Source organism: Sciurus vulgaris, assembly GCF_902686455.1.
Source record: "Sciurus vulgaris genome assembly, chromosome: 7".
NCBI classification, from domain to species: Eukaryota; Metazoa; Chordata; class Mammalia; order Rodentia; family Sciuridae; genus Sciurus; species Sciurus vulgaris.
This window is the reverse complement of record NC_136467.1, coordinates 27,145,147-27,170,104: the sequence shown is the minus strand read 5'-3', so window position 1 is coordinate 27,170,104 and position 24,958 is coordinate 27,145,147. Positions and strand designations below refer to the sequence as shown.

Sequence of the window (24,958 nt, the reverse complement as noted above, 5' to 3'; positions counted from 1 at the left end):
GTTATTAGTATAGTGTGGGATACAATAAATGTCATTGAGGCATAAAGAATGCAGAGTGAGCCAGGTGCAGTGGCACATACCTGTAATCCTAGCAGTTCAGGAGGCTGAGGCAGGAGGGATTGCAAATTCAAAGCCAGCCTCAGCAATTTAGAAAGATCCTCAGCAACTTAGTGAGACCCTGTCTCTAAATAATTTTTTTTAAAAAATCAGCTCTGTGGATGTGGCTTAGTGATTGAGGGCCCCTGGGTTCAATCTTCAGTACCAAAAACAAAAAACAAAAAAACAGGGTGAGGAAGTAGAATATGAAGGTTGTGATGGGATGCTGTTTAGTTGGAATTGAAAGGAAGAGCTCTGAAAAACTGACACTTGAACTAAGAATTGAAAGAATCAAAGGAGCCAGCCGGTCATCAGGTGATCTTCAGGAGACCATTCTGAGAGTGACAGAAGTGATGCAAAGCTCCTGAGGCAGGTCCAGGTGGGTGTGGTGAGGAAAGAGCCAGCAGGTTAGGAGGCTGCAGGAGTGAGGAGGAGAGGGGAGGGAGAGGTTGGGGCTGTGCTATATTGTCATGGGAAGCCACTGGAGAGTTTGAGCCAGGGATGGAACATAGTCAGTTATTCTCCCTATTTTTAGGAAAACCAGGTGAGAGAGGGCTTAAATGATTCTACCAAAATTGCAGCTTTGAAGTACAGATCAAGAATCAGCACAGGCAGATCCACACTCCTCCTCGTGTGTGTGTATGTGGTCCTACCAGCATCTTGCTGGCTGCTGTTGCCACACCATGGCGTAGAAAGGCACTGCCCCAGGCAGGGTCCATCATGAGGATCAGTTCCCAACTGCCCAGACACAGGGCTCAGCAGGCACCTGTTTGCATCCCCCTTAGGCATGATGCACTCCCCCTGCTTTGATGGGAGCAGCAGCCTGTGCTTCCAGATGCTGATGAACGCGGACAGCCTGTACACAGCCGCGCACTGCGCCCTGCTCCTCAACCTGAAGCTCTCCCACGGTGACTACTACAGGAAGCGGCCATCCCTGGCGCCTGGCATGATGGTGAGTGTGCCCTTTCACAGTGGCTGCTCCAAGGACAGGCTCCAGCCTCCTGGCTGCACAGCTGAGCTTCGATGCCTGGAGAGGATCAGCACAGTGTGCTCTGGTCCACACTGGTAGCAGGGGTTGTGCCCATGACACAGCTTTGAAGTGCAGAAAGTGATGGTGGCATCAGGGCACAGGAGTGAGATTTGCATAGTGCTGTGAGCTCCAGAACTGGCCACGGGACAGTAGGCAGGGAAGAACCCTGAATCTTGCCGATGGGGCAGTAATTCATCTGGTGGCACTGTCAAACGTGTGTGTGTAAAGCACATTTAAAAAAACACATCAACACACAGAGATCAGGAGATGTACAGGGACTTTCCCGAAAATGAAGATGTACTGTTACACAACCTCTTTGTGGTATTCTAGAACATTCCCAGACCTACCCATGAGCCAGAACTGAGGCTGCCGACTGCTGATCATTCAGCAGCTCCTGTAGGGTGTTGACTGAGAGGACACTGATTAGCAGTACCTGGGCCCCTAACTGAGCAAGCCACTCCATGGTGTCCTCTAATATCAGTTTGTAAGGCTGAATGCACAACATCTTCAGAAGGGAAACACCAGCCATTTGTCTACTTAATAAAAAATGCATTCCCAAGGGTAAGCGGTGGAGCAGGAGGATAGTCAGGTGGCCCTTGAGGTGTGTATGCTCCTTCAGGGAGCACATCCTGTCTCTGGACTCTTGGGGCAGTGAGAAGAGGAAGCTGTCAAAGGTGGCTGTGCAGTTTCTGTGCAGTTTCTGCTGGGTGGCCCTCCCACCCAGCAGAGTAAGAAATAAAATGCTGTGTCTTATCCTTTTCCACAGTCTCTGTACAAGGGGTCTGTCAAACGATGCCAGAAGCGAGAGGAGCTGCGCAAAGTTTGGGACTTCTCCATCTCAGCCTCTCCCCACTTGACACTCCCCACCCTCAATTAAAAAGCCCTGAGTCAGTGGCAGGGGAGGTGGTTGACATGAAAAGGCAGCTTGAGAGCCTGTTTATTTGCAGAGAGCCACATGTGGGTTCCTTTTAATGTGCTCACTCTGCAGAAAGAGTTCATGAAACAGGTCCAGACCAGCGGGGTGCTGATGGTCTTCTCCCAAGCCTGGATCGAGGAGCTGTACCACCAGGTGCTTGAGAGAAACATGCTTGGAGAAGCTGGCTACTGGGGCAGCCCGGAGGACAACAGCCTTCCTCTCATCACCATGCTGACCGGTCAGTGGCTCTTTCCACTTGGCAGGGTAGGAAGGCTTGTAATCAAAGGCTCTTTCAGGTATGAAGTTGCGCTTCAAGCAGACTTTGAAACCACATCCACAAGCTTCTCTGGTAGTCAGTGACAGTTCCAGGGAAGTGTCATGAATATAACCTCACAAGCATTTTCAGTCCTTTTACCATGGGGAACCTGTCGGGTTCACTGTGTCCCACTAGACAGGGACAAACGTAGCACCTTCAACTCTGGTGCAAGGCTGTAGGCCTCTTCAGTGGCTACATAATGCTTTCTGGACACAGGCCCAGAGTTATTATGGGAAGCTCTACGTGCTCATAGAGGCCCTCTACCATTCGTTGCTCCTGGGATTTGACCAGCAGTGCAAAACCACTGACCTTAAACTTGGCCTTGTTCCCGTTTCCTGTCCATGTAAGAGCTCCTCCCTTCCCTTCCCAACTGTACCAGAATTCACAATAATGCTAAATCCTGGCCTGCCCAGCATCTTTCCATACAGTGTCCAGAGTTTTTAATATCCTGTTCAACTTTTAGAAATGTCTCATGACAGTAAGGAAAGCAGTATTCTGTATCATTGTGGAGCACTTTTGGATTTTTGTTTATGTTGTTTTTGGCAAAAGCAGATTTTGTTGGTCTTTCATGACTTAGCCATGATGTCAATTAAAGATCAGGAAGTATCCAGACATCTGGTCTGTTCACTAGAAATCTTAAAAAGTTAGATCTTCAGGTTTGTTCTGTCAATTACTGCAGACTGGTGTCTGATCTGAATTGTCCATTCAGTTCCACCTGATAGGCCCTGCGCCAAATGTCCCTGCCTTCACTATAGTGTCCTGTGTCCTCACACATCTAAATAGCTCTGCACCAGGCAGGAGCAAGGTTGGACTGGGCAGGACGGTCCATCTGGGAGGCTGGATCTTTTGGCCAAATGGCACGTCATATTGCCTGCAGTTGGTACTGGGGGGCTCTTATACAGATGGACAGATTTGACTGTTGCAGATGGAACCCAACAATGGAATTTGGAATGGAGCACTATTGAGGAATCAAGCAGTAAGTCAAGACGTACAATGAAGTCTGTCCCCATGGGGCAGAGTCCTGGTCATTGTGTGGCATTTGTAGTCTTACTTCCAGAACAAGAATGGAGCTGGGGAAGCAAGACTGGGTCCCAAGCATTGCAGATCAAAATCACTGGACAGTTACCAGTTTGTATTTTGTTGATTCCAATAGTATTGACACTCATTTGAAAAATAATAATGTATATATTTATTTATACATATTTAGTTTATTTAGTTTATTTAGGACATTTATTTAGTTTATCTATAAGCAATACTTGGTTTTCATCTGTTTTCACAAACCACCTTCAGTAGGGATGGAAGGTTCTGTCCAGAACTTGTAAGTGCCTTGGAATTTGGATCTCCAACATGCCAACTCTAATTCCTCAATTTTCAAATACCATAGTTTCTGCCAAATAAGTCTATGAAACTTTTACCTGAGGCTTAATAAAAGGGGTCATTCAATAGATATAGAATGAGCAACAGACCATTCACAGTGGCCATATTCATCAAATACCATCAATCAGTCACCTCTTTTATAATGGAATAGTAAGTTCAATCACTACATCCATAGAAAATTTATTTAGCTTTAGATTAATGATAGAAAAATAGTCTTTTCACAAGAATTTGACAAAAGGAGTTTTCATGAATCTTAGCAGTAAATTCCAGATGTGAAGCAGCATGTGAATTTGAGCAGCAGTTAACCTAAGGTCTGGAAACTTCTGTCTGATTGCTTCATTATGTACAAGAAGCAGTAGCAGCAATATGATCATCAATATGGCACCAAGTGGCCATTCCTGATGCCATGTCAAAACCCTCTGTAGACTCGTGGAAGTTTAGTGCTTAAATAAACTCCACATACTCCAATCCATCAGTCCTGTACCTAGCATATAGGAAATACTGTAACTTAGATTTATGACCATTTTTGGCAAATGCTTTTAGGTCATTTGATCAAAAGTCAAATTAATTTCAGAGAAACTGGCCTGTTCTCACTTTGGCAGCCAAACAGATTCTCCACAACTCCCCTGCCACCCTTTTTTTTTAAATTTTCTAACATGTTGACCAGAAGTCTTCAGGATTCTTAAAAGTTTTGTAAGAATCAAAGATACAGTGAAACAATTCTAAAACACCATGAAAAGAAGTCGCATCTTCTTGGGGCAAGGCAAAAGTTTTAAACTCAGAATAAATATATACCAGCCTCCTTTGCTTTTCCATCCCTCCCTGCATTGCATTTAACTCCATTTTCACACCCAGGTACATGGTTCCCCTTCTCCAATGGTTACTGTCTTTACAGTGAGGAAATTGATATCCAGAGAACAGAGCACTTGGCCCAGGGCTGCAAGGCTGCCTGATGCAGATCCAAGACTGAATCCCAGCTTTTCAACCCCAGGCTAATTTTCTTCCTGCCAGAATGTTAAGGAGGGGTTTGTTGAGCTAATTCCCTATGGGAGTTTGTTTTAACAAAAATGTGTACAAAGTAGTTCAGGATCCTGTACAGTACAGGAGTATGGTGTCATGGAAAGAGGCTTTATTGGGAGTTGAAAGACATAAATTCTAAGTCTGATTCCTTCCTTTACCAGCCTCATGGTCTGGGGCTGTTGTGGAAGAGATGGAATAGCTGGGAGATGGAATCACAGGGCTGGGGGTATGGCTCAGACTTGCCCAGCGTCATGAGGCCCTAGATTTGATTCCCCAGTACTGCCAGAGGAAGAGAGGAAGAGTAATTATAATAAGTGATGATAGCTTTTTAAAATGAGAAATATAATCCCAGCCTTGCCTACCTGCTTCGAGTTGTTTGGACAATCAAATGAAAAAAATGTTAGGTGGAAACAGCTTAAAAATTGGGAGGTATTATCAATGTACTATTATTGTGCTTGACAGTTAGAATAAACAATTATCTGATCAAAGAGGCTGATTCTCCTATTAATTCTGATGAGGAAGCTCTGAAAGAAAAATCCATGTTAGAGTAAGCATACACATAAAATCTGGGAAGAATGGGCTGGTCTTGAATAAGGAAAGTATTCAGCAATCAAAATATTTAAATGAGTAGATTTTTCTAACAACAGAGATGGCAGAATTTAGCTTTAGTTTTTCACATACAAAAGATACAACAGGATAACAGAAGAATGCCTTGAAAGTGAAAGAAACATGGATTGACTGAATAAAACGAAATGTATAATGTTGTGGGGAAAGTTGCTGTGGGCTTAGTACATAATTTGTCGAAGAAAAATTACCATCGTGCCGGCCATCTGGCTTTGACTGGAGTGCTTTATTTAGGGAAAACCTTGCTTTTTTTCTTGGGCAGATATCGATGGCTTAGAGAGCAGTGCCATCGGTGGCCAGTTGATGGCCTCAGCTTCCACAGAGTCTCCTTTCACCCAGAGCAGGAGAATTGACGACTCCACAGTAGCAGGTAAGGACTTGGGTCTTGAGTTTACGAACATTTATCCAGGCTTGTGTTACCAGCACTTATATCACCGTGTGGTGACACAAATGAACTAAGGATCGCATCTTGGCAGGAAAAGTACCTGACGGAAGCTACTCAGCGTCATCCGGCTGATGATGCAACATTTATTATTTGTAAGCACAAAGTGAAACAAGCCAACACAGTCCAGTGAATCACGTCTCCTCTCAGAGAACTGCGTGCAACTCAGTGTGGCCAGTTGGATGGCCAGAGAACCAACCGCAGGCTTTTCTTTGCCAGGTGGTTGTCGTCTCTGGAAAGTGACCCATACCCCTTTACCTTCTAGGTGTGGCTTTTGCTCGCTATATTCTGGTTGGTTGCTGGAAGAACTTGATCGATACGCTGTCAACCCCCCTGACTGGCCGCATGGCAGGGAGCTCCAAAGGGCTGGCCTTCATCCTGGGGGCTGAAGGCATCAAAGAACAGAACCAAAAGGAACGGGACGCCATCTGCATGAGCCTGGATGGGCTGCGGAAGGCTGCCCGGCTGAGCTGTGCCCTAGGTACTGTGGGAGTGGTGTCCCTGACCAGGGGCCTGTGGGGGGCCCTGCAGAACTCACCAGGGAAGAAGCCTTTAGAAGGGGCTCTGCCAGGTGAGGGGCTGGAGGACAGAGTTAAGGGGTAGCTGTTCGTTTCTTCTGAAGGGGTTGCTGCCAACTGCGCCTCAGCCCTTGCCCAGATGGCTGCTGCCTCCTGTGTCCAGGAAGAAAAAGAGGAAAAAGAAGTCCAAGAACCCAGCGATGCCATAGCACAAGGTAACAGCTGAAGGGCCAGAATCTGCCTGGTGCTTTGGACATGGTGGGTGCCCCTTTGCACATGCCCATACATGCCAGCGAACACTCACCATTCCAAGTGTGATACACTGCAGATGTACACCACTAATCACACGTCCCTCTGGCCACAGGCTTGGGGTGTTTGAGGTGAGGGGTGTACCCAGTGCTTTCAGAAGGTCCCTGTAGAGGTGAGAGACACACTGGCTACTGGTAACCGGAAAAGTGCAATCGGCTGCTAACAGGAGTCCGTAGGTCCACCTGGCTGAGCTGTTTACACCTGTGTCATCTCATGGCCACTGGCTGTGGCACATCATCGAGGTGCCTGTTGAAAGGCCCCTCAGGGTCTAGTGGGCAAGGCGGACTGGCTAGTTTTCTGAAGAGCAAAATCAAACAGATGGAAGCAATCCACAAGGGGGACTTGAGAGATTTCACTCTTGTCAGAGTCCAACTCTGTGGACTCAGGAGAGGACTGAGTTTTATCTTGTTGGATTGTCAATGATGCTCTGATTGTCTAGACCTAAGGAAAGGGAATGACCTTCCCAGTAACCGTGGAAGATAAAAGGCAGACAGCAAGCAGGAGAAAAGCAAGCCCAGTCCAGACTGCACTAATACCACCAGATGTGTGAAAACACTCATCACAGAATCACTTGTACACTTTTAGCTGAGAAAAACAACGTAGGTGAGTGTGCTCAATCTTGAGTACGATTTAAAGATCCATTTGAAAGCAAGGAAGTTCTCACAGATCCCTAATGTCCACTAAAAAAAAAAAAAAAATGATTTCCCAATTTTACTTATGGATTGTTCAATCATGAGCCACACAAAAATCCTTACATTTACAGTTCTCTAAAAAGTCACAAAACCAAAATCCAAAGTATTCTAGTTATAAATAAGTAAGAAATTAAATCTGTATCACATTTATGAGACAAGTGACATTTTGCTAAAAATCACTTTGTTCTTTACAACAGAAATATGGTTCCGAGTTCTTTAAAGTCAGCTAGCTGTCTTTCTTGGTCTTGGATCATCACTGTTAACACACAACTCTAGGAACTTGAATTCTTTATTCAAGGAAAACACTGTGTTTTGTTTTTTGGGTTTTTGTTGTTGTTGTTGTTGTTGTTGTTGTTGTTTTGTCTTGCCTGCATCCTTTCTCATTAGACATTTATAATTATTATTTTTGGAGTGGCAGGGTACAGGGGATTGAACTCAGGGGCTCTTGACCACTGTGCTACATCCCCAGCTCTGTTTTGTATTTTTTACTTAGAGACAGGGTCTCACTAAGTTGCTTAGAGCCTCACTTTTGCTGAGGCTGGCTTTGAACTTGCGATCCTATCTCAGCCCTCTGAGCCACTGGGATTACAAGCATGTGTCACTGTGCCTAGCTAGTCATTTATAATTATAATAATTTGCTCTCATATATAATATAAACTCGGGGAGTGAAATGATATGCTAATTTTCAGTTATAAAGAAGTCACCCTGGTGATCAGAATGTACACACATAGTTGACTGTGAGACGATCACTGCAATAAAAGTAGAACATTCAACACTCTCAGAACTTCCAGACTGCCAGGGATTCCTCTGCAGTACCAAACTGAGCCCACAGTTGGAGGGTGAAGGCTCTGGGCACAGACGGCTTTAGCTGGAGTTGGCCTATGAAGCCCATCTACACTGCTATGCCTGAATCAGTCCTTGGGTGGGCGGGGAGGATCTGCACTGACCAGCTCAGGATCTGTCTGACTTCAGAGCCAGAGTTGGGGTCACCAGTTTGAATGGGGCCTCTCTGATGGGTAGTTTGCATGGACCTGGGGACGGGCTAGAGAAGCGTTCGCTGCCAGTGAAGTCTCGTTTCCCTTTCGCCCTTGCATGACGACACCGTTGTTCATTTCCATCCTTTCTCTCTCCCTTTCTGTCTCCCTCATTCAGACTGCTATTTTAATAATGTCTTTCTGACACAGTGAAACTAAAAGTGGAGCAGAAACTGGAGCAGATGGGGAAGGTGCAGGGGGTGTGGCTGCACACAGCCCACGTCTTATGCATGGATGCCATCCTCAGCGTAGGCCTGGAAATGGGAAGCCACAACCCGGACTGCTGGCCACACGTGTTCAGGTGCATGACGGGATCTCACCCCTCTCCATGGCACCAGCCCTGCCTCGGGAGGCCCCAGGGGCGGCGGAGAGGGCAGACTCCAGGGTCTCCCAGCTCTTAAATGGATTAGGATTGTTCCCTGAGTTTGAATACACTCCAGAGGAGAGAGAAAAAGAGAAGGACGCTCTAAAGGCCCCACTTAATGTGTGTTTTGGAGAGCGGAAGGACAGAACTGGATTTAGGGAATTGTGACTTATCTATTGTCGACATTGTCAAGAGAGGCAGGTGTGTTATACCCGGGAGGAAAAGTCAATTTCTTAAGTAAAGGATGGAAGAAGACCACATAAGTAAGTACTGTGGAAAATGTAGAAATGGTACTGTCAGCAACACAACATTGCCATGTTTATCTATATCCTCTTTACTGAAAGAAGGATTTTAGATAGCATGCATGTTTATATAAAATACCTAATTCGCCTTCTTTAATTCAACTAGACAAAAGAAAAATAGGTCTTCTGTGCCAAAGACATTTCAAAAATTTGCCTTTGAACTTTGTAGTATCAAAACGAAAATAAACTCCCATCAATTATATAGTGCACAGTCCTGTAAGGTGAAAACCACAGAGTCCAAGTTCACCCGTGACTAAGACAAAAGTACTGCTCCCCACACTTAGGCATCAAGGCAGACCCCGTTCAATGGCAGGAGCACCATTCACCAAACAGGCATGGGACAGGCTGTGTCTTATTCCCCGCAGCAGAGGCCTTGAGACCTCACACCAAGTGAGCCAGGAGCATCAGGGCAACAGCCCAGAGCACCAGCCAGATTTGGGTTCAGTTTGACATCACCAAACCAAAGGCAGCCACAAGTGTTTGTTGAGTTTCAAAGGGGAAAGCACATGGAACATTCAAGGGTTAAAAAGCCAACCAACTTGAAAGGAAGGTGTGAAAGGACCAGAGTAAATCAGCCTGGGCAAGACAGGCTTCAGTATGCAGACTGGTGGCCAACAAGGAAAACCAGCAATGTGTGTGGGATCAAAAAAGTCTGATTACAAACAATCCCCTGGATTAAGCAGGTGTCCTTCCTCAGTGACTGGATTATTCTGAGATGAGAGACCTCTTATGAAGCATCTTCGTCCCAAGTTCAATTGGGAACAGACACTGCAAGTTGGCAGTTGCACACACTGTTGCCATATTAGGGGACTGTCCCAAGTCCCCGTATCTCAACCCCCATGAGCTATGTGGAGCTATCAGGACCAGGCAGGACTTGGCCCTTATGGCAGGAGGGCCTGTCCACCCTGAGCTAGCTGTAGGATCCTACAGTAAGGAAACACGTCCAGCTCCTCATCAGAGCACTATATGGAGGCGGAGAGGGTCCCTTGGAGGAACAAGCTCACATAGCCTGAGTCTAGACACACAGTGAGTTGGGCAGGATAAAGTGGGTGAACTGGGCTGCTTTGCCCTTCTTTCTCCCAGCACAGGGTGATGACTGAGAGAATCTGAGGAACCCCTCACCCATTTGAAGCCTGTATGGTCCAACTTAAAAAAAGATTTTTTTTTTTAATGTGTGCATGCATGGATAGATATTTATAGGTATGGGAGAGAAGGAAGACAGGACTGACTGAGTGGGGGGAGTGGGGCAGACTGCAGAGCTGGTTGAATTTCCTTTGTGTTTCACTGTGGGGTGGAGGTGAAATGGCCCGATGAGCTGCAGCACCTAAGAGCTGCTTGTCTTTGGCTCTCTCCAGGGTGTGTGAGTACGTGGGCACCTTGGAGCATACCCACTTCAGCGACGGCGCCTCGCAGCCACCTCTGACCATCAGCCAGCCCCAGAAGGCACCCGGGGGCTCTGGACTCCTTGGGGACCTTGAGAGTGAGGGTCCCTCCCAGGAGCAGAGCCTGGAGCAGGGGCCCTCCCTGAGCACAGCCCCCGTGGTCCAGCCCCTCTCCATCCAAGAGCTGGTCCGCGAAGGCAGCCGGGGCCGGGCCTCGGACTTCCGCGGTGGCAGCCTCATGAGTGGGAGCAGTGCAGCCAAGGTGGTGCTCAGCCTGTCCACCCAGGCTGACAGGTATGCCCTGTCCCACACCCCCAAGGAGGATGCCACACCTGTGTGGTCCCACAATTGGCCCAGGGACAACTTGACTAGCTTGCCAGTCATTTAAACCCCTTTCTGTATTTTTCAAGCAGTTCTGTCTCACCACACCCCTCCTCAGAAGGACCTGATTTCTGGTGACTGTCCTCAGGGGTGAAGTAGGCTACCTGAGGTTCACCTGATTGGCATCTCGGGCAGCTTCACCTCCCAGGCCCTGGTTTCCTCATCAGTAAAATAGGGTGATTTTTACAAGTAACTTGCCCAGAGGGTAATTATGAGGTTGAATTCATCAGTACACCTAACACCACCTAGACTAGAACTTGGCAAACAGTAAAAATCCACCGTTTTTATGATTTTCACCGTTCACAAAATCCCACGCTCAGGAGCATATGTTATCGATCAACACACAATAACCATGTTAAGGGAAAATCAACAATGGCCCCAACTAGTTGGTGACACTTCCTGATGGTGAAGGTGCTTTGATCCCCGTGACACACCTCATCTAACTCCTTGGCATGTGGTCATCATGCCCCAGGCTTCACAGAACTGGCACCACAAAGTTATTTAGAGAGGACAGACAGGAAGTGGCCAGGAATGTGGACTGAGCATTCTCTGGTCTGGGGCTCAGGCAGTCCTGACTTCCTGTCCTAGCTTTGACACGGACCAGTCATACCTATAGAAATAGTCACACTGCGATGCAGTGTCTCCACTCATGCATATAATATGAACATGTACAACCAGTGCAGTCATTTCAACTCAACAAGTTGGCCATGAAAGTGTTTTGGCATCTGGGAAGTGATATGAAGGTGTCAGGTGGGGTTATAACATGTACCTTGTTTTCTTACTGGAATACAGGGCAAGAAACGGTTAGTGGCACTCGAAGCCAATGGCATCAAAATTGGAATCACAAAACATTAATCAAAATGTGTTAATTTCAGTAATTTGTAAATATTTAATCTATGAATTCCCATCTTACACCTAATTTTACTCCTTGAAAAAGGCTCGGGACCCCTTTTCTTATTAATGATGCTTCCCCTCAAACTGCACATGGCATCCCTCAGCACCACTTGCCCTCTGGTGGCCCCACAGGCTGGGACCCAAGAGCAACATCAGACTGGCTTGCCTCCCTCCTCACTGTGGTCTCATGAAACTAGGATCTGACCTTTATACTTCTCATTCCAGGGCCCCAGGGATCCTCCCCCCACCTTTGTGCTACCCCCTTGACTCCTAAATCCTTCTGCTAGAAATGTCTGTGTCCAGCTGCATGGGAAACAAGAACAACTGGCTAGGAAGTTCTTTTCATTATATTAGCATTCTGTGTGCTGGTGTGGACTGGGGATGGAACCCAGCACCGTACACATGCCAAGCACTCCCCTGAGCTCTACCCTTGTGCTCCACCCCACCCTTCCAAAAGATACTTGAGCTCCCATATAGCTCTGGGTATATGTTCTTAACTACTTTTTGTATCTTTCTCAGCACCAGGCCCAGTGTTACATTCATCAATCAGACAGAAGCCTCTTGGTTAATTTACTGGGTTTTAAAATATATATATCTGATGGAATTGAAGCTAATTCAAAGGATTCCACCCTCAATTACTTTATTACCTTGAAGACACAAAGATTTTTTTAATGTGCTTTGTACCCTTTGAATCATCATCCCATAGTTAGCACACATTTGTGCATAGTAGAATAGATAAAATAATACCACGCATTTGTCTACAGTGTTTTCCAGCATTTTCATTAATCACTTCAACAAAATTACCATAATCATTCTGCCATAGAGACCTTGATGAATTGTTTGCAAATAACAGATGTCCTCCATTTGCACCCAGACTCTTTGAAGATGCTACAGACAAGCTGAACCTAATGGCTTTGGGAGGCTTCCTTTACCAGCTGAAGAAAGCATCGCAGTCCCAGCTTTTCCACTCTGTTACGGATACAGTCGATTACTCTCTGGCAATGCCAGGTAATTCTTTCCCAGAACTCAGCAGGAAACATCCCAGGTCTCTGATGCCAGCAGCACAACTGAGATTTGAGTTCACATTTCCTTCTCACACAGTCACACCAGGGAAGTTCAAGTGCAAGCTCGTCTTTCAGTTTTGAGGCACTGTATGTAAAGGGTAACGCATTCCGTTGATGCTGCTGCCTGGCCTGGAGCTGATGGGTTGTTCTGCTAAGGTCTGTGCTTGTGATGTTGAAACTGTGTGGCAGATTGCATCACATGGGGGCGGGGGCCCTTCTCCATATCACATACCCATACTCACCTCAGTCCAGCCATCTTGCAGAGCAGCCATTGATTTCAGAAAGGGTGGTAGAAGAGAAGAACAGAAGGGCTAACAGAAGCTTTATCCTTTTCTTAGGAAACAGCTCTCAGGCTTATCCTACTAAAGATGGGTCAGTATCACTGCCTTCACAGATGAGGCCCAGTGAAGAGGAAAGGCTTCTTGAAGGCCAGCCCCATGGAAGGAGGAAAAGAATTGTATCCAATTTCCCCAGAGTTCCAAATGAGTGGCATGTTGCTCACAGAGTTTGTGTGCTGGGGACACACCTTGGAAAGTGGTGGTCTGCTCTGTATAATCACCGAGATCCCTTCAATCTTAGGAATCTGAGGTTCTGAGGTATTTAGCCTGATGATGCTTGCTGTAGATTTTGATTTGAGAACCAACCACCATCCTTCCCCCACTAGTTTTTAATCGACTTTCAAACCTTAGCTATATAAAGCCATCAGACTTCTGGAGCATCTCTGAGTGCAGAGGTAGCCTTCAGAGTCTTTGGCATTGGAGAAAACAGGAAGCTCTGAGCTGACAGAGAAATAATGAGCAGGATCCGGAAGAGGTGGCAAGCCAGTAGAAGGAGCTCTGGCTTTGGGGTCCATCAGATCTGAATTAAAGTGCTGCCTTTGCTACTTTCCAGCTGCATCATCTGAGCATGTCATTTATCTTTCAGGCATTCAGTGTTCTACCCCATAAAATGGCAATTATTATATTTACTTCTTAAGGTTGATTTAAAGTGGTTAAAGATGTAAAGAACCAACATGGTGTCTGGTTCAGTAAATGTCTGTGGGTTATTATGACTGCTATTCTGAAGTCTGTTGGCATGACCAATTAGAAAGGAGCCTAGTGGTTGGACAAGCCAGATAAAGATCAGCATTCTGGAGGATGCACAGGGTGGCGATAGGACATGTCCAAGAAGGAAGTGGGGAAAAGTAGGGTGACAGTGGCAAAGAAGTATCAAGAAACCAGAGTAGGCAAAAATTATACTGGAGCCACACAGAGCAGGTTAAATGGCAGCACATGACTACCTAGAAAAAGGACCTGACCTGCTCTGAAAGTGACCAACCTGCTGAAATGCTGTTAAGGATTGGCAGAGGGTGACGGTAACCATGACCACAATAGCCAAAAAGCACTCATCTGTTAGTATGTACCAGGCCTGAAGCTGAGCACTTACTGTGTATTATCACATTATTTAACCCTTAAAACGACTTTAAGAACTAGGCATGAGTACCCACAGTCCCACCGAGAAGATAATTAGGGGCTAGAAAGAAATCTGTGGCCCGTCAAGGTACAACCCCTAAATGGTGGAAAGGACCTGAGCCCAGGCAGTCTGACTCCCCAGCCACCTACCTGACTACGACTTCATTCCTTCTTTTAACAAATATTCTTCATGCCTGTCCCATCCCAGGGACTGGGACATGGTGGTGAACGAGAGAGAGGTGCTGGCCTTGCTGAGTGTACCACCTGGTCTTTTTTGAGTGGCGGGTCATCCCCTCTTGTTGGTTAACCTGTGCTGAAGAGTCCTCTGGTCTGAGAACAGTGCCTTGATTCTCAACTGTTCTCCCTCTGATTTGAATAGGTCAGTGATTTTCAAGTGTGGGCTTTCTGGCTTTTATGTCCTGCCTTCCTGTAGGGGAAGTTAAATCTACCCAAGACCGCAAAAGCGCGCTTCACCTGTTCCGCCTGGGGGACGCCATGCTGAGGATCGTGCGGAGCAAGGCCCGGCCCCTGCTGCATGTGATGCGCTGCTGGAGCCTTGTGGCCCCACACCTGGTGGAGGTGAGCCTGGAAGGTGGGAAGAGGCTGGGCCACTAGTGCAGGAAGTCCTGCCGCAAAGCAGCCTCAGGGCGGCTGTCAGCAAAGAGCATGGTGGCCATGGGGCAGCAGGAACTCCCCTACCACCTGCTCACTAGCACAGTTGTTCTCCCTTGGCACCTTGAGGTGTCCAAAGACTCACCCCAAAGGGCAGTGCCATCCTGGTCCCACTGTGGCCCGCTCTCTTTACAATTCTCTGCACCCCCAGGTCTTTACTCTTTAGGATCTGCTGTCAGTCTGAGTCTGGAGCTGGGGCTGGGCATGTTGGCACACGCCTGTAATCCCAGCAACTCAGGAGGCCGAGGCAGGAGGATCACAAGTTTAAAACCAGCCTCAGCAACTTAGCAAGGCCCTAAGCAACACAGTGAGACCCTGTCTCAAAATAAAAAAATAAATAAATAAAAAAAGAAAGGACAGGGGATGTGGCTCAGTGGCTAAGCACCCCTGGGTTTAATCCTGGTAGCAAAAGAAAAAAAAAATAAGTAAAACAAACAGAGGGTTCCTAATATCTTCACTTTTACACATTAATATAACAATGTTTTTGGTTCCTGCCACTCTCTTTTTTCTAATAACTTACTCAGGAGAGTGTTCTCTCAGGGGAACCACATGCCCTTATTTTCCCAACAAAATTAACACCAAGACCCTTCTGCTCTCCAAGAAAGCAGTTTGTAGGATAAACTTTGTGGCTCCTCTATCTCTAAGCATCTTAATATGGGATGCCTGCCTCCTTCTAAATGGCCAGAGAGAAGTGTTGTCCCATTTTACAGTGGTCTTTTCTTAGCCCATTAAGAATAAAAGTGCTGTAGCCTCCTAAGAATGGTGCTATTCTTTCAGCACTTACCTGGTAAAGTCATGTTGCACAATAAAGAATTGGGGGGAACTTAATTCCTAACCTGAGAACATTCTAGTAGGATAAAGGAGTAGAAATATCAATTTTGTCACATGAGAGTGTATCAGCTATATATTATACAGTAATAAATCACCCCATAAGCCTAGCAGCTTCAAACAACAATCACTTGTTTAGCTCATGATTCTGTGGGTCAGAAACTTGAGGAAGACTCATCTGGGTGTTTCCTGTCTTGGCCAGGCTTAGCCGATTTGGTCAGCTGATTCAAAGACCATGACCAACTGGCTCATGGTACCTTGATTGGGAAGGCTGAGCAAATTGGTCCCTCTGTGCATGACCTTTCATGTAAACTAACCTCCAACAGACCAACTTCTGTTCACATGGCATTCATAGAATTCCCAAGAACATCAAGAGAGCAAACCCCACATCACAACTACTTTTCAATTCTCTACTTACATAATGTTCACTGTTATATCGCTGACCAAAGAAAGTCCCACGTCCAAGTTCAGGTCATTGTGAGAGAGGACCTCTAAAGGGTGCAGCTATAAGGAGGTGTGAACCAATCCGAACTCTTGTTGCAACCCACCTCACTGAGGGACAGATTATTCACCTGATCTTCATGTTCAGGACATGGCTAACGATGGGACCATGAGCAGTTTCATGACTAGGTTCTGCTGTCTTTACAGTGAGCATGTTCTGTGCCATCCAAGAAAATTGTCATGCCGAAGAAGAAAAAAATTGCTAGAAACTTAATGCCTCAGTGTAATGAGGTGGGCTGGAAAAGCTGTTGCAAACTCATTCTTCCTGCTAATGTCCCCCTGGTGTCCCACTCTCTCCTTCACTGTGTAGGCTGCCTGCCACAAGGAGAGACATGTGTCCCAGAAGGCAGTTTCCTTTATCCACGACATCCTGACGGAGGTCCTCACTGACTGGAACGAGCTGCCTCATTTTCACTTCAACGAAGCACTCTTCCGGCCTTTTGAGCGTATTATGCAGCTGGAGTTGTGTGATGAAGATGTCCAAGATCAGGTCAGTGTGCCACAGTGTTCTGCATCGCCAGAGCGAACAGCGAGTGCAGTGGCAGGCACCATCCTAGGAGCTCTGCCTAAATGATCTTCCCAATGATCCTATCTTGGGTCAGTGACAAACTCAGGTTAAGCAGTTTGGCCAAGGATACCTAGTGAATGATCACAGGAACTGGGATTTGGAGCTAAACAACCCGGCTGGGCTGTACTCTTAACCACTGTCGCCCTCTCTACTGGGAGACAAACAGGAAAGAAACCAGCAGCAGACATAACTAACCCGATAGTGGGCTGGGAATGCAAACAGACCCTTTCTCTAAAATCCACTTACAGTGTTGAATAAAGGTTTTAAATTTCCTTTAAATGCAATGACATGCTAGCCAGAAAATAAAATACAGCTAGAGAGAAGAAAGGAATAAAAAAGGGAGCTCACAAAAATAGAAGGGAGAACAGTAGAGGAACAGTAGAGGAAAGTAGAGACCCTTTCTCTAAAATCCACTTACAGTGTTGAATAAAGGTTTTAAATTTCCTTTAAATGCAATGACATGCTAGCCAGAAAATAAAATACAGCTAGAGAGAAGAAAGGAATAAAAAAGGGAGCTCACAAAAATAGAAGGGAGAACAGTAGAGGAAAGGGATGGGTAGGGAGAAAGGAAGGAAAAGAGGAGGTAATGGAAAAAGAACTTGATCAAATTGTGTTATGTGCACATATGAACATGTCACGGTGAATCCTAGGATTATATATAATTGTAATGCATCAATAAAAACATTTTTAAAAAAGAAAGTAAGAAATATTAAAACACCCTAAACTAAGTGACAGTAGGAAGCCAACCAAGGAAGCAGAGCCCTGCAGCTGATTTTTCCAGAAGGGATCTGCCATCAGGTGAAGCAGTAGTTCTGCATATCATATTTTTGAGGGCCCAGGGACAGAAGAAAATCCTCACTACAAACCTTATAAGCTGGTGTTGGCTCAGTCCAAGGTTGAAGTAGAAACAAGCCCAAGTGCCACCCTCCCTGAGCATACTTTCAACCTGTCACTAACATGGGCTCTTAATAGAGATTTTTAAAAATAAGTAAATAGTTCTCTAGGATTGAAAATTGCAAGCTGGCCTTTTCCTAGGATCTGTGTATGAAATGGTATAGGAATCTGAGAAGCTTCACACAGGAACCACACAGAAGCAACAAAATCCCCCTTGAGGAACTCATGTCAACTCAGCCATGGAAGAATTCCACAAATAAAGTTTCAAGATATGTGAGCTCATGCTATTAAAAAAAAAATCACCAAACACACAGGAAAAGAAAGCAGTAGTTAGGACTGCCAAAGCAGCAGATGACACCATCAGAGCTAAAAAAGAACTGAATTGAAATATTGGTATCATCCACACAGAGTACCAAATCCATATGTAAGTTTAAGAAGATAAATGAATGAAAATCTGAATTGACACCTAGCAAGTAGGTTGAGAGATTCTAATAATGAACTAAGCCATTCACATCAACTTTCCAAAAGAGAAACAACTAGAAAAAGTTGGATTTAAAAAATTATTTTTTCAATCACTTGAAGACATCAGAGTACAAAACAATGATTTGGGAGAAAAAGAATACCTAGAGTGGTATGTCTGGTATTTGAAGCTGCTTTTCCTAAAAGCAAACTGAAAAGGAAAACTGAAAGGCAGAGAAGCTAAGCAAAGTTGAGTCTAGTAACTTTGAGTCATTCTGGTAACTTCTGAAGAGAAAGAGGTATTGTAGGAAGAAGACTGAGCCTTAAGTAAATTAGTCATGACCGAAAGTAATCCATACTTCAAGTGATCCCAGTCATTGACATGAGATGGAGGTGATGTGAGATTTCTAGTGCCTATCATAAGAACCAGCACCTGGTTGAGAGACACCACCATCACTCTGACCTTTAGACTAGTTTTTGATTTGCAGGTGTGACATCTGCATTTAAAATAAAAATCAGGCTCATTAGGAAATACCACGTCATAGAAAACAAAAACAATAAAAATAGATATACACATAGGGACCCAGATATCTGAGTTATCAAATGGGCTTTAAATAACCATGTTTAAATGTGTTCAGAAAGATTAAGGACAGGAGAAGCTTTAGCTATGGTGGTATGAAGTGGTTAGTAAATCCTGTCCACCAAAAAAAAAAAAAAAAGGAAGCACGAAATAGGACAAAACTGTCAGATGCTCATTTAAGGATTCTGAATTCTGATCCATGATAGACAGTAAATGGAGTAGTATTTGTTCTTAAAAATAGTTTATGCTAGAACTTCAATTACAATCAGTTGGTGGGGGGGTGGTCTGTGTCCTTGCCAGAGACTGCACCCATCACTTTTGCTCTCAAGCTCTGTTGGCAAGAAGAGTAGTTGAACCAATGTGGGGCTAACTGTGACAATCAGCTTTTCTACTACAGAGACTGGCTGGGTTTGGAAGAGAGGGAAAACAACCATTGACTTGTCAACAAAAAGTAATGGATTTATTAGGAAATGAACCAGGGAGTCCTGCCAATAGCTAGTCCAAGGTAAGCCATGAACCAATAAAAAAGTAATGTGGAAAAAGAGTGAAGAGATGACCTCCAGAATGGGAGAAAATATTGCAAACCATACATTTGACAAGGGGTTAATATCCAGAATATACAGAGGACTCAAAAAACTCAACAGCATAGAAACAATCTAATTTAAAAATGGGCAGTAGACCTAAATAGACATTATTCAAATGGTGACATGAATGGCCAATGGATATATTAAAGAAAGTTCAGCCTCACTGATGATCTTCAAGGAAATGAAAATCCAAACCACAATGAGATAGTACCTTACTCTATTTTTTTAAAGGCTATTATCCAAAAGACTAAAAGTAAATGCAAGCAAAGATGTGAGGAAAAGGGAACCCTTCTACAGCTATTGGTGGGAATGTAAATTAGTACAGACATTAAGAAAAACAGCATGTCAGTGCCTCAAAAAATTAAAAATACAAATATTATAAACCAGTAATCCTGCTACTAGGTACATATTCAAAGGAAATGAACTCAGCATGTGGAAGGGACATCTTCACTCAAGTGTCAATTTTAGCAATTTGTAACAATAACCAAGAAATGGAAACAACCATCAATGAATGAATAGGAAAACAGGCACATATCTAATGGAATACTATTCAGCCATAAGAAAATGATCTGTTATTTGCCACAACACAGATGAAACTGGAGATCATGTTAGGTGAAATAAGCCAGGTACAGAAGGACAAGTACCCTATAATCTCACCAGTATGTGGAATATGGGAGGAAAACATTGATCTCATAGAAGTTCAGAGTAGAATGATGGCTATTAGAGGCTAGAGAGGGTAGGGAAAAGTGAGAGGTAGAGAGAGGTCAATCAAGGGATTAAGTTATAAATAGGAGTAAGAAGTTCTGGTATGCCTAAATAAAGAAATTGAAGAAAACCTTAGAAGATGGAAAGATCTCCCATGTTCTTGGATAGGCAAAATTAATATTGTCAAATGGCCATACTGCCAAAAGCACTATACAGATTTAATTCAATTCCTATTAAAATTCCAATGACATTCTTCATAGAAATAGAAAAGGCAGTCATGAAATTCATTTGGAAAAATAAGAGGCCCAGAATAGCCAAAACAATCTTTAGCAGGAAAAATGAAGCAGGAGGCATCTCAATACCAGACCTTAAATTATACTACAGAGCTATAGTCACAAAAATGGCATGGTATTAGCAATAAAACAGACATGAACACCAATGAAACAGAATAGAATACACAGAGATAAACCCACATACAGTTATCTCATACTAGACAATAAAGAAGAATGAAATTATGACATTTGCCAGTAAATGGATTGAACTGGAGGCTATCACTCTAAGTGAAATAAACCAATCCCAAAAATTCAAAGGCCAAATGTTCTGATATGCAGATGCTAACACACAGTAAGGGATAATAAGGAGAGAAGAATAGAAGTTCTTTGCATTAGAAAAAGGGGGAATAAAGGGAAGAGAAAGGGATGGGGATAGGAAAGACAGTAGAATGAATTTGACATAACTTTTTCCTATGTTCATATATGAATACACAACCATTGAAACTCCACATTGTGTACAACCACAAGAATGGGTTCCTAAATTATACTCCATATATGTATAATATGTCCAAATACACTCTACGGTCATATCTATCTAAAAGATCTAATTTTTAAAAATAAAAGAAGTTCTGATATACAATTGCACAGTAGGATGATTATAGATAACCATAATGTACTATATATTTCAAAAAGTTAGAAAAAAGGAAATTGAACATCACCAAAAGGAGATAAATTTGAAGAGACAAATATATTTAACCTGATTTAAACATTATGCAATGTATATATGTGTCAAAATATCACATGATAACCCAAATGCACTATTTTTATATATCAGTTTAAAATTAAAGAGGAGGGTGAAACATAAGATCCTGGAAGCCAGAGATTCATGGACTAGATAAGCTCCTCACCTGGCTGGCTGAAACATAGGCATATGAAAGGTTAAGCTTAAAGATTCCATTAGAAAGTAAAAAACAGGGAGACTTAGGATCTTGCTGAACCTCAAATATTCTCCCCAACCTACACACATAGATGGGTTGGCACAGAGTGGAGGCCTTACAGGCCCAGGTTTGATCACAGTCTCTGCCCACATCATCAGCTGACCACTAAGCTGCACAGACACAGGGATGAACACTAGCAAGCCAGACTAAAGAAAAATAAAAATTAAAACTAAAAACAGAGCAGAGACATCACCACCTCATACCATGGGAGAAAACATATTCCACTGTGCAGTTCCAAGTTAATTAATTTAAAATAGACCCCCCCCAAAAGTAAATCAGAACCCAGTATTGTTAGATATATTATCTAAAAGGTCCAGTTTTCAGACAAGGTGGTAAATGAGACATGCAAAGAAACAGGAAAGAGTGGTGCAAACGTGGGAAAACAGTAAATAGAAACTGACTTAGAGTGATCCCACTGTTAGGTGTGGGAGACAGAGACTTCAAACAGCTTCTAGAAATATGCTCAGGAAATTAAAAGAAAATATTACTTCAAGGACTCAAATAGAGAAATGGAAATTGTGAAAATGCAAACTATAGAGAAGAGAAGGACATTACCTGAAATGAAAATTTTGCTAGATGGGCTTGCCAGAAGGATTTGCCATAGCCAAAAAAAAAAAAAAAAAAAGGTACACAATGAAATATTATCTAGCCATAAAGAAGAATGAAATTATGGCCTTTGCTGGTAAATGCCTGGATCTGGAGACTATCATGCTAAGTGAAATAAGCCAATCCCCAAAAAACAAAGACCGAATGTTCTCTCTGATATGTGGATGCTGACTCACAATGGGGAGGATGGGGGGCGTGGAGGTTCACCAAATTGGACTGAGGGAATGGGGAGAAGGTAAGGGACATGGGGGTGGGAAAGACAGTAGAATGAATCAGACATACTTTCCTATGTTCACATATGAATACACAACTTTGTAACTCCATATTATGTCTAAGCACAAGAATGGGAAGTTATAGTCCATGTATGTATGATATGTCAAAATACATTTTACTGTCATGAAAAAACAAATTGAAAAGGAGACTGTTTCTCTATTTGAGTCCCTATTTTTGAGTCCTTGAAATAAAAAACAATAAAAAGAACAAATTGAAAAATTGAAAAAAGGAAAAAAAGAAAAAGAATCAATGAACTCAGAAATGGAGATTAATAGGAATCATCCATCCTGAAGAACAGAGGAATAAGTTTGACTAGAAATAAAACCTTGAAGGCATATGAGACATCAAGCAGACAAGCACATGTGTAATGAGAGCACCAAACAGAGAGGAGAAAGACAAAGGATTGGAGTACTATATTTAGAGAAAAAAATGGAATTCCAATTAGGCTCAACACAAAGACATTCACAATAGACCATGATGCTCAAACTGCTCAAAGACAGTGACAAAACTTTGAAAGTTGCAAGGGAAAGATAACTCATTACTATAGAAGAACAACACTAGAATTAATTGCTGAGTTCTCAGAAAGAATGAAGGGCTAGAAGACAATGTAATGACATTTAATGAACCAAAAGTAAAAAAAAAAAGAAAAAGAAAAAACTATCAATGAATAATTCAGTGACTAACTGAAGAAATTATCCTTCAAAAATGAAGGCTCAGTTAAAAACAGTCTTAGATAAACAAAAATTTAATTTCTTGTCATCATATCTATCCTACAGGAAACTAAAGTTCATACAGAAAGGAAATTGCACATGGTAGGAACTCTATTCTATAAGGAGAAAGGATACATATGTGGGTAGATAGTTAAAAAGTGTGTGCTTCTCATGTTTTATTTTAAAATATATAAGGTATAAAGCAATAACTCTGGCATTATATTGTTAAACTGATTAAATATAAAAATGTCATATGAATAAAATTAGAAAGCGACAGGAAGCAGAGATGTGTACAAACATATTTGCTATTTTTTGCCAAAATGAAGTCAGTATTAACTTGAAGTATAATGTGATACATATAACAATCAAAATGCCACACATACAATAAAAAATAGACAAAAACTAAGCAAAACTTGGAGTGTAGTTCAGTGGTAGAGTATGTGCTTGGCATGCACAAGAATCTGGGTTTAATCCTCAGTACCAACAAATAAACAGAGGAAATTAAGTGATATTCAAAAGCGTGTTTAACATGAAATAAAGGAATAAAGGAGGAACATAGGAACAAAAGGATTCATATGAAAAACACAAATAGCAAAATGTCATTTGTAAATAGAACCATACCAATAATAGCATGAAGTGCACACTCGCAAAAAAAAAAAAAAAAAAAAAAAATGCCCAGCATCATTAGTCATTAGAGAAGTGCAAATCAAGCCCATAATGAGACACTAGTTCACACCTGCTGGGATGACTACAATCAAAAAGGAAGATGATGGCAACTTTAGTGAACATGAAGAAAAAATGGAACCCTTATGTACTACTGATAGAAATGTAAAACATGTAACTCATTTGAGAAACAGTCTAATTCCTCCAACAATATGTCCTCAAGAGGGATGAAAACAAATATTCATAGAAATCTCTTAAAGTTTTCAAGATAGCGGAATAGAGGAGGTCACTTCGTTGGCTGCTTCAAGAAAGCAGATAGGCAGCTTCTCAGCAAGTGAGGTAGTGGAAACATTCAGTGACACTGTAAGTCCACAGGTTAGAAACTCTACTGCCTCAGATCCAACCTGTTAGATGGGTAGACACACAAACAACATGAAAAACAAGGCAATAAATCACCCCAAACAAACCAAGATACTCCAAGAAGAGAATCCATCAATACCACATTGGAAGAAATGTCAGAGGATTTTAAAATGTACATAGTTAAACTGATCTATTAAGTGAAGGATAGTAAAGGAGTAAAATCAGAGAGAAAATAAAGGAAGCGAAAGATCATTTCAATAAAGAGATAGAGATTCTGGGGGAAAAAAAAAAAGGCAAAAATCCTCAAAATGAAGGAATCAATAAACCAAATTGAAAGGATCACCAACAGACCAGATCGCTTGGAAGACAGTTTCAGGCAATGAAGACAAAATATATAATCTTGAAAATGAAGTTGACTGTGGAGAAAAGATAATGAGACCATGAACCGAACTTCCAAGAAATATGGGATAACCTTAGAAGACCAAACTTAAGATCTATTGGTATAGGTGAAAACTCAGAGATACAAATAAAAGGAATGCACAATCTTTTCAATGAAATAATAACAGAAATTTTCCCAAACCTAAAGAATGAAATAGAAAATCAAATACAAGAGGCTTACAGGACCACAAATATGCAGAATTACAACAGACCCACACCAAAGCACATTTTTATGAAAATGCCTAAGATACATAATATACAGAATTACAACAGACCCACACCAAGGCTCATTATTATGAAAATGCCTAACATACAAAATAAAGATAGATTTTAAAGGCTGCCACAGAAAAATGACAGGTAACATTTGGAGGAAAACTAACCCAGATCTCAGTTGGTCTCTCAACCCACACCCTCAAAGCTAGGAAGTTGTTGAATAATATATATATTCCAAGCTCTGAAAGAAAATGGATGCCAGCTAAGAATACAATACCCAGCAAAATTAAGCTTCAGAATATATGATGAAATAAAAACTTTCTATGATAAACAAAAGTTAAGAGAATTCACAACTAGAAAGCCTGTACTTCAAAACATAAGATATTTCATGAAGAAGAAATGAAAAATGAAAGTGAAAATCG

General features: G+C 42.9%; 1 protein-coding gene across 4 annotated transcripts in view; it reads left to right on the top strand.

Annotated features, from left to right (window-relative positions):
• Positions 1-24,958, top strand: part of ARFGEF3 (ARFGEF family member 3) — a 129,771-nt gene that overhangs the window by 63,607 nt on the left and 41,206 nt on the right. For all 4 annotated transcript variants that reach the window (XM_079148745.1, XM_079148746.1, XM_079148744.1 and 1 more), the window contains 10 exons: positions 882-1,048; positions 2,115-2,280; positions 5,642-5,749; positions 6,087-6,302; positions 6,444-6,554; positions 8,525-8,675; positions 10,396-10,716; positions 12,572-12,705; positions 14,646-14,791; positions 16,524-16,703. In XM_079148745.1, coding sequence (XP_079004871.1) covers positions 882-1,048; positions 2,115-2,280; positions 5,642-5,749; positions 6,087-6,302; positions 6,444-6,554; positions 8,525-8,675; positions 10,396-10,716; positions 12,572-12,705; positions 14,646-14,791; positions 16,524-16,703 — 1,700 coding nt within the window. The remainder of the gene's footprint in view (positions 1-881; positions 1,049-2,114; positions 2,281-5,641; positions 5,750-6,086; positions 6,303-6,443; positions 6,555-8,524; positions 8,676-10,395; positions 10,717-12,571; positions 12,706-14,645; positions 14,792-16,523; positions 16,704-24,958) is intronic.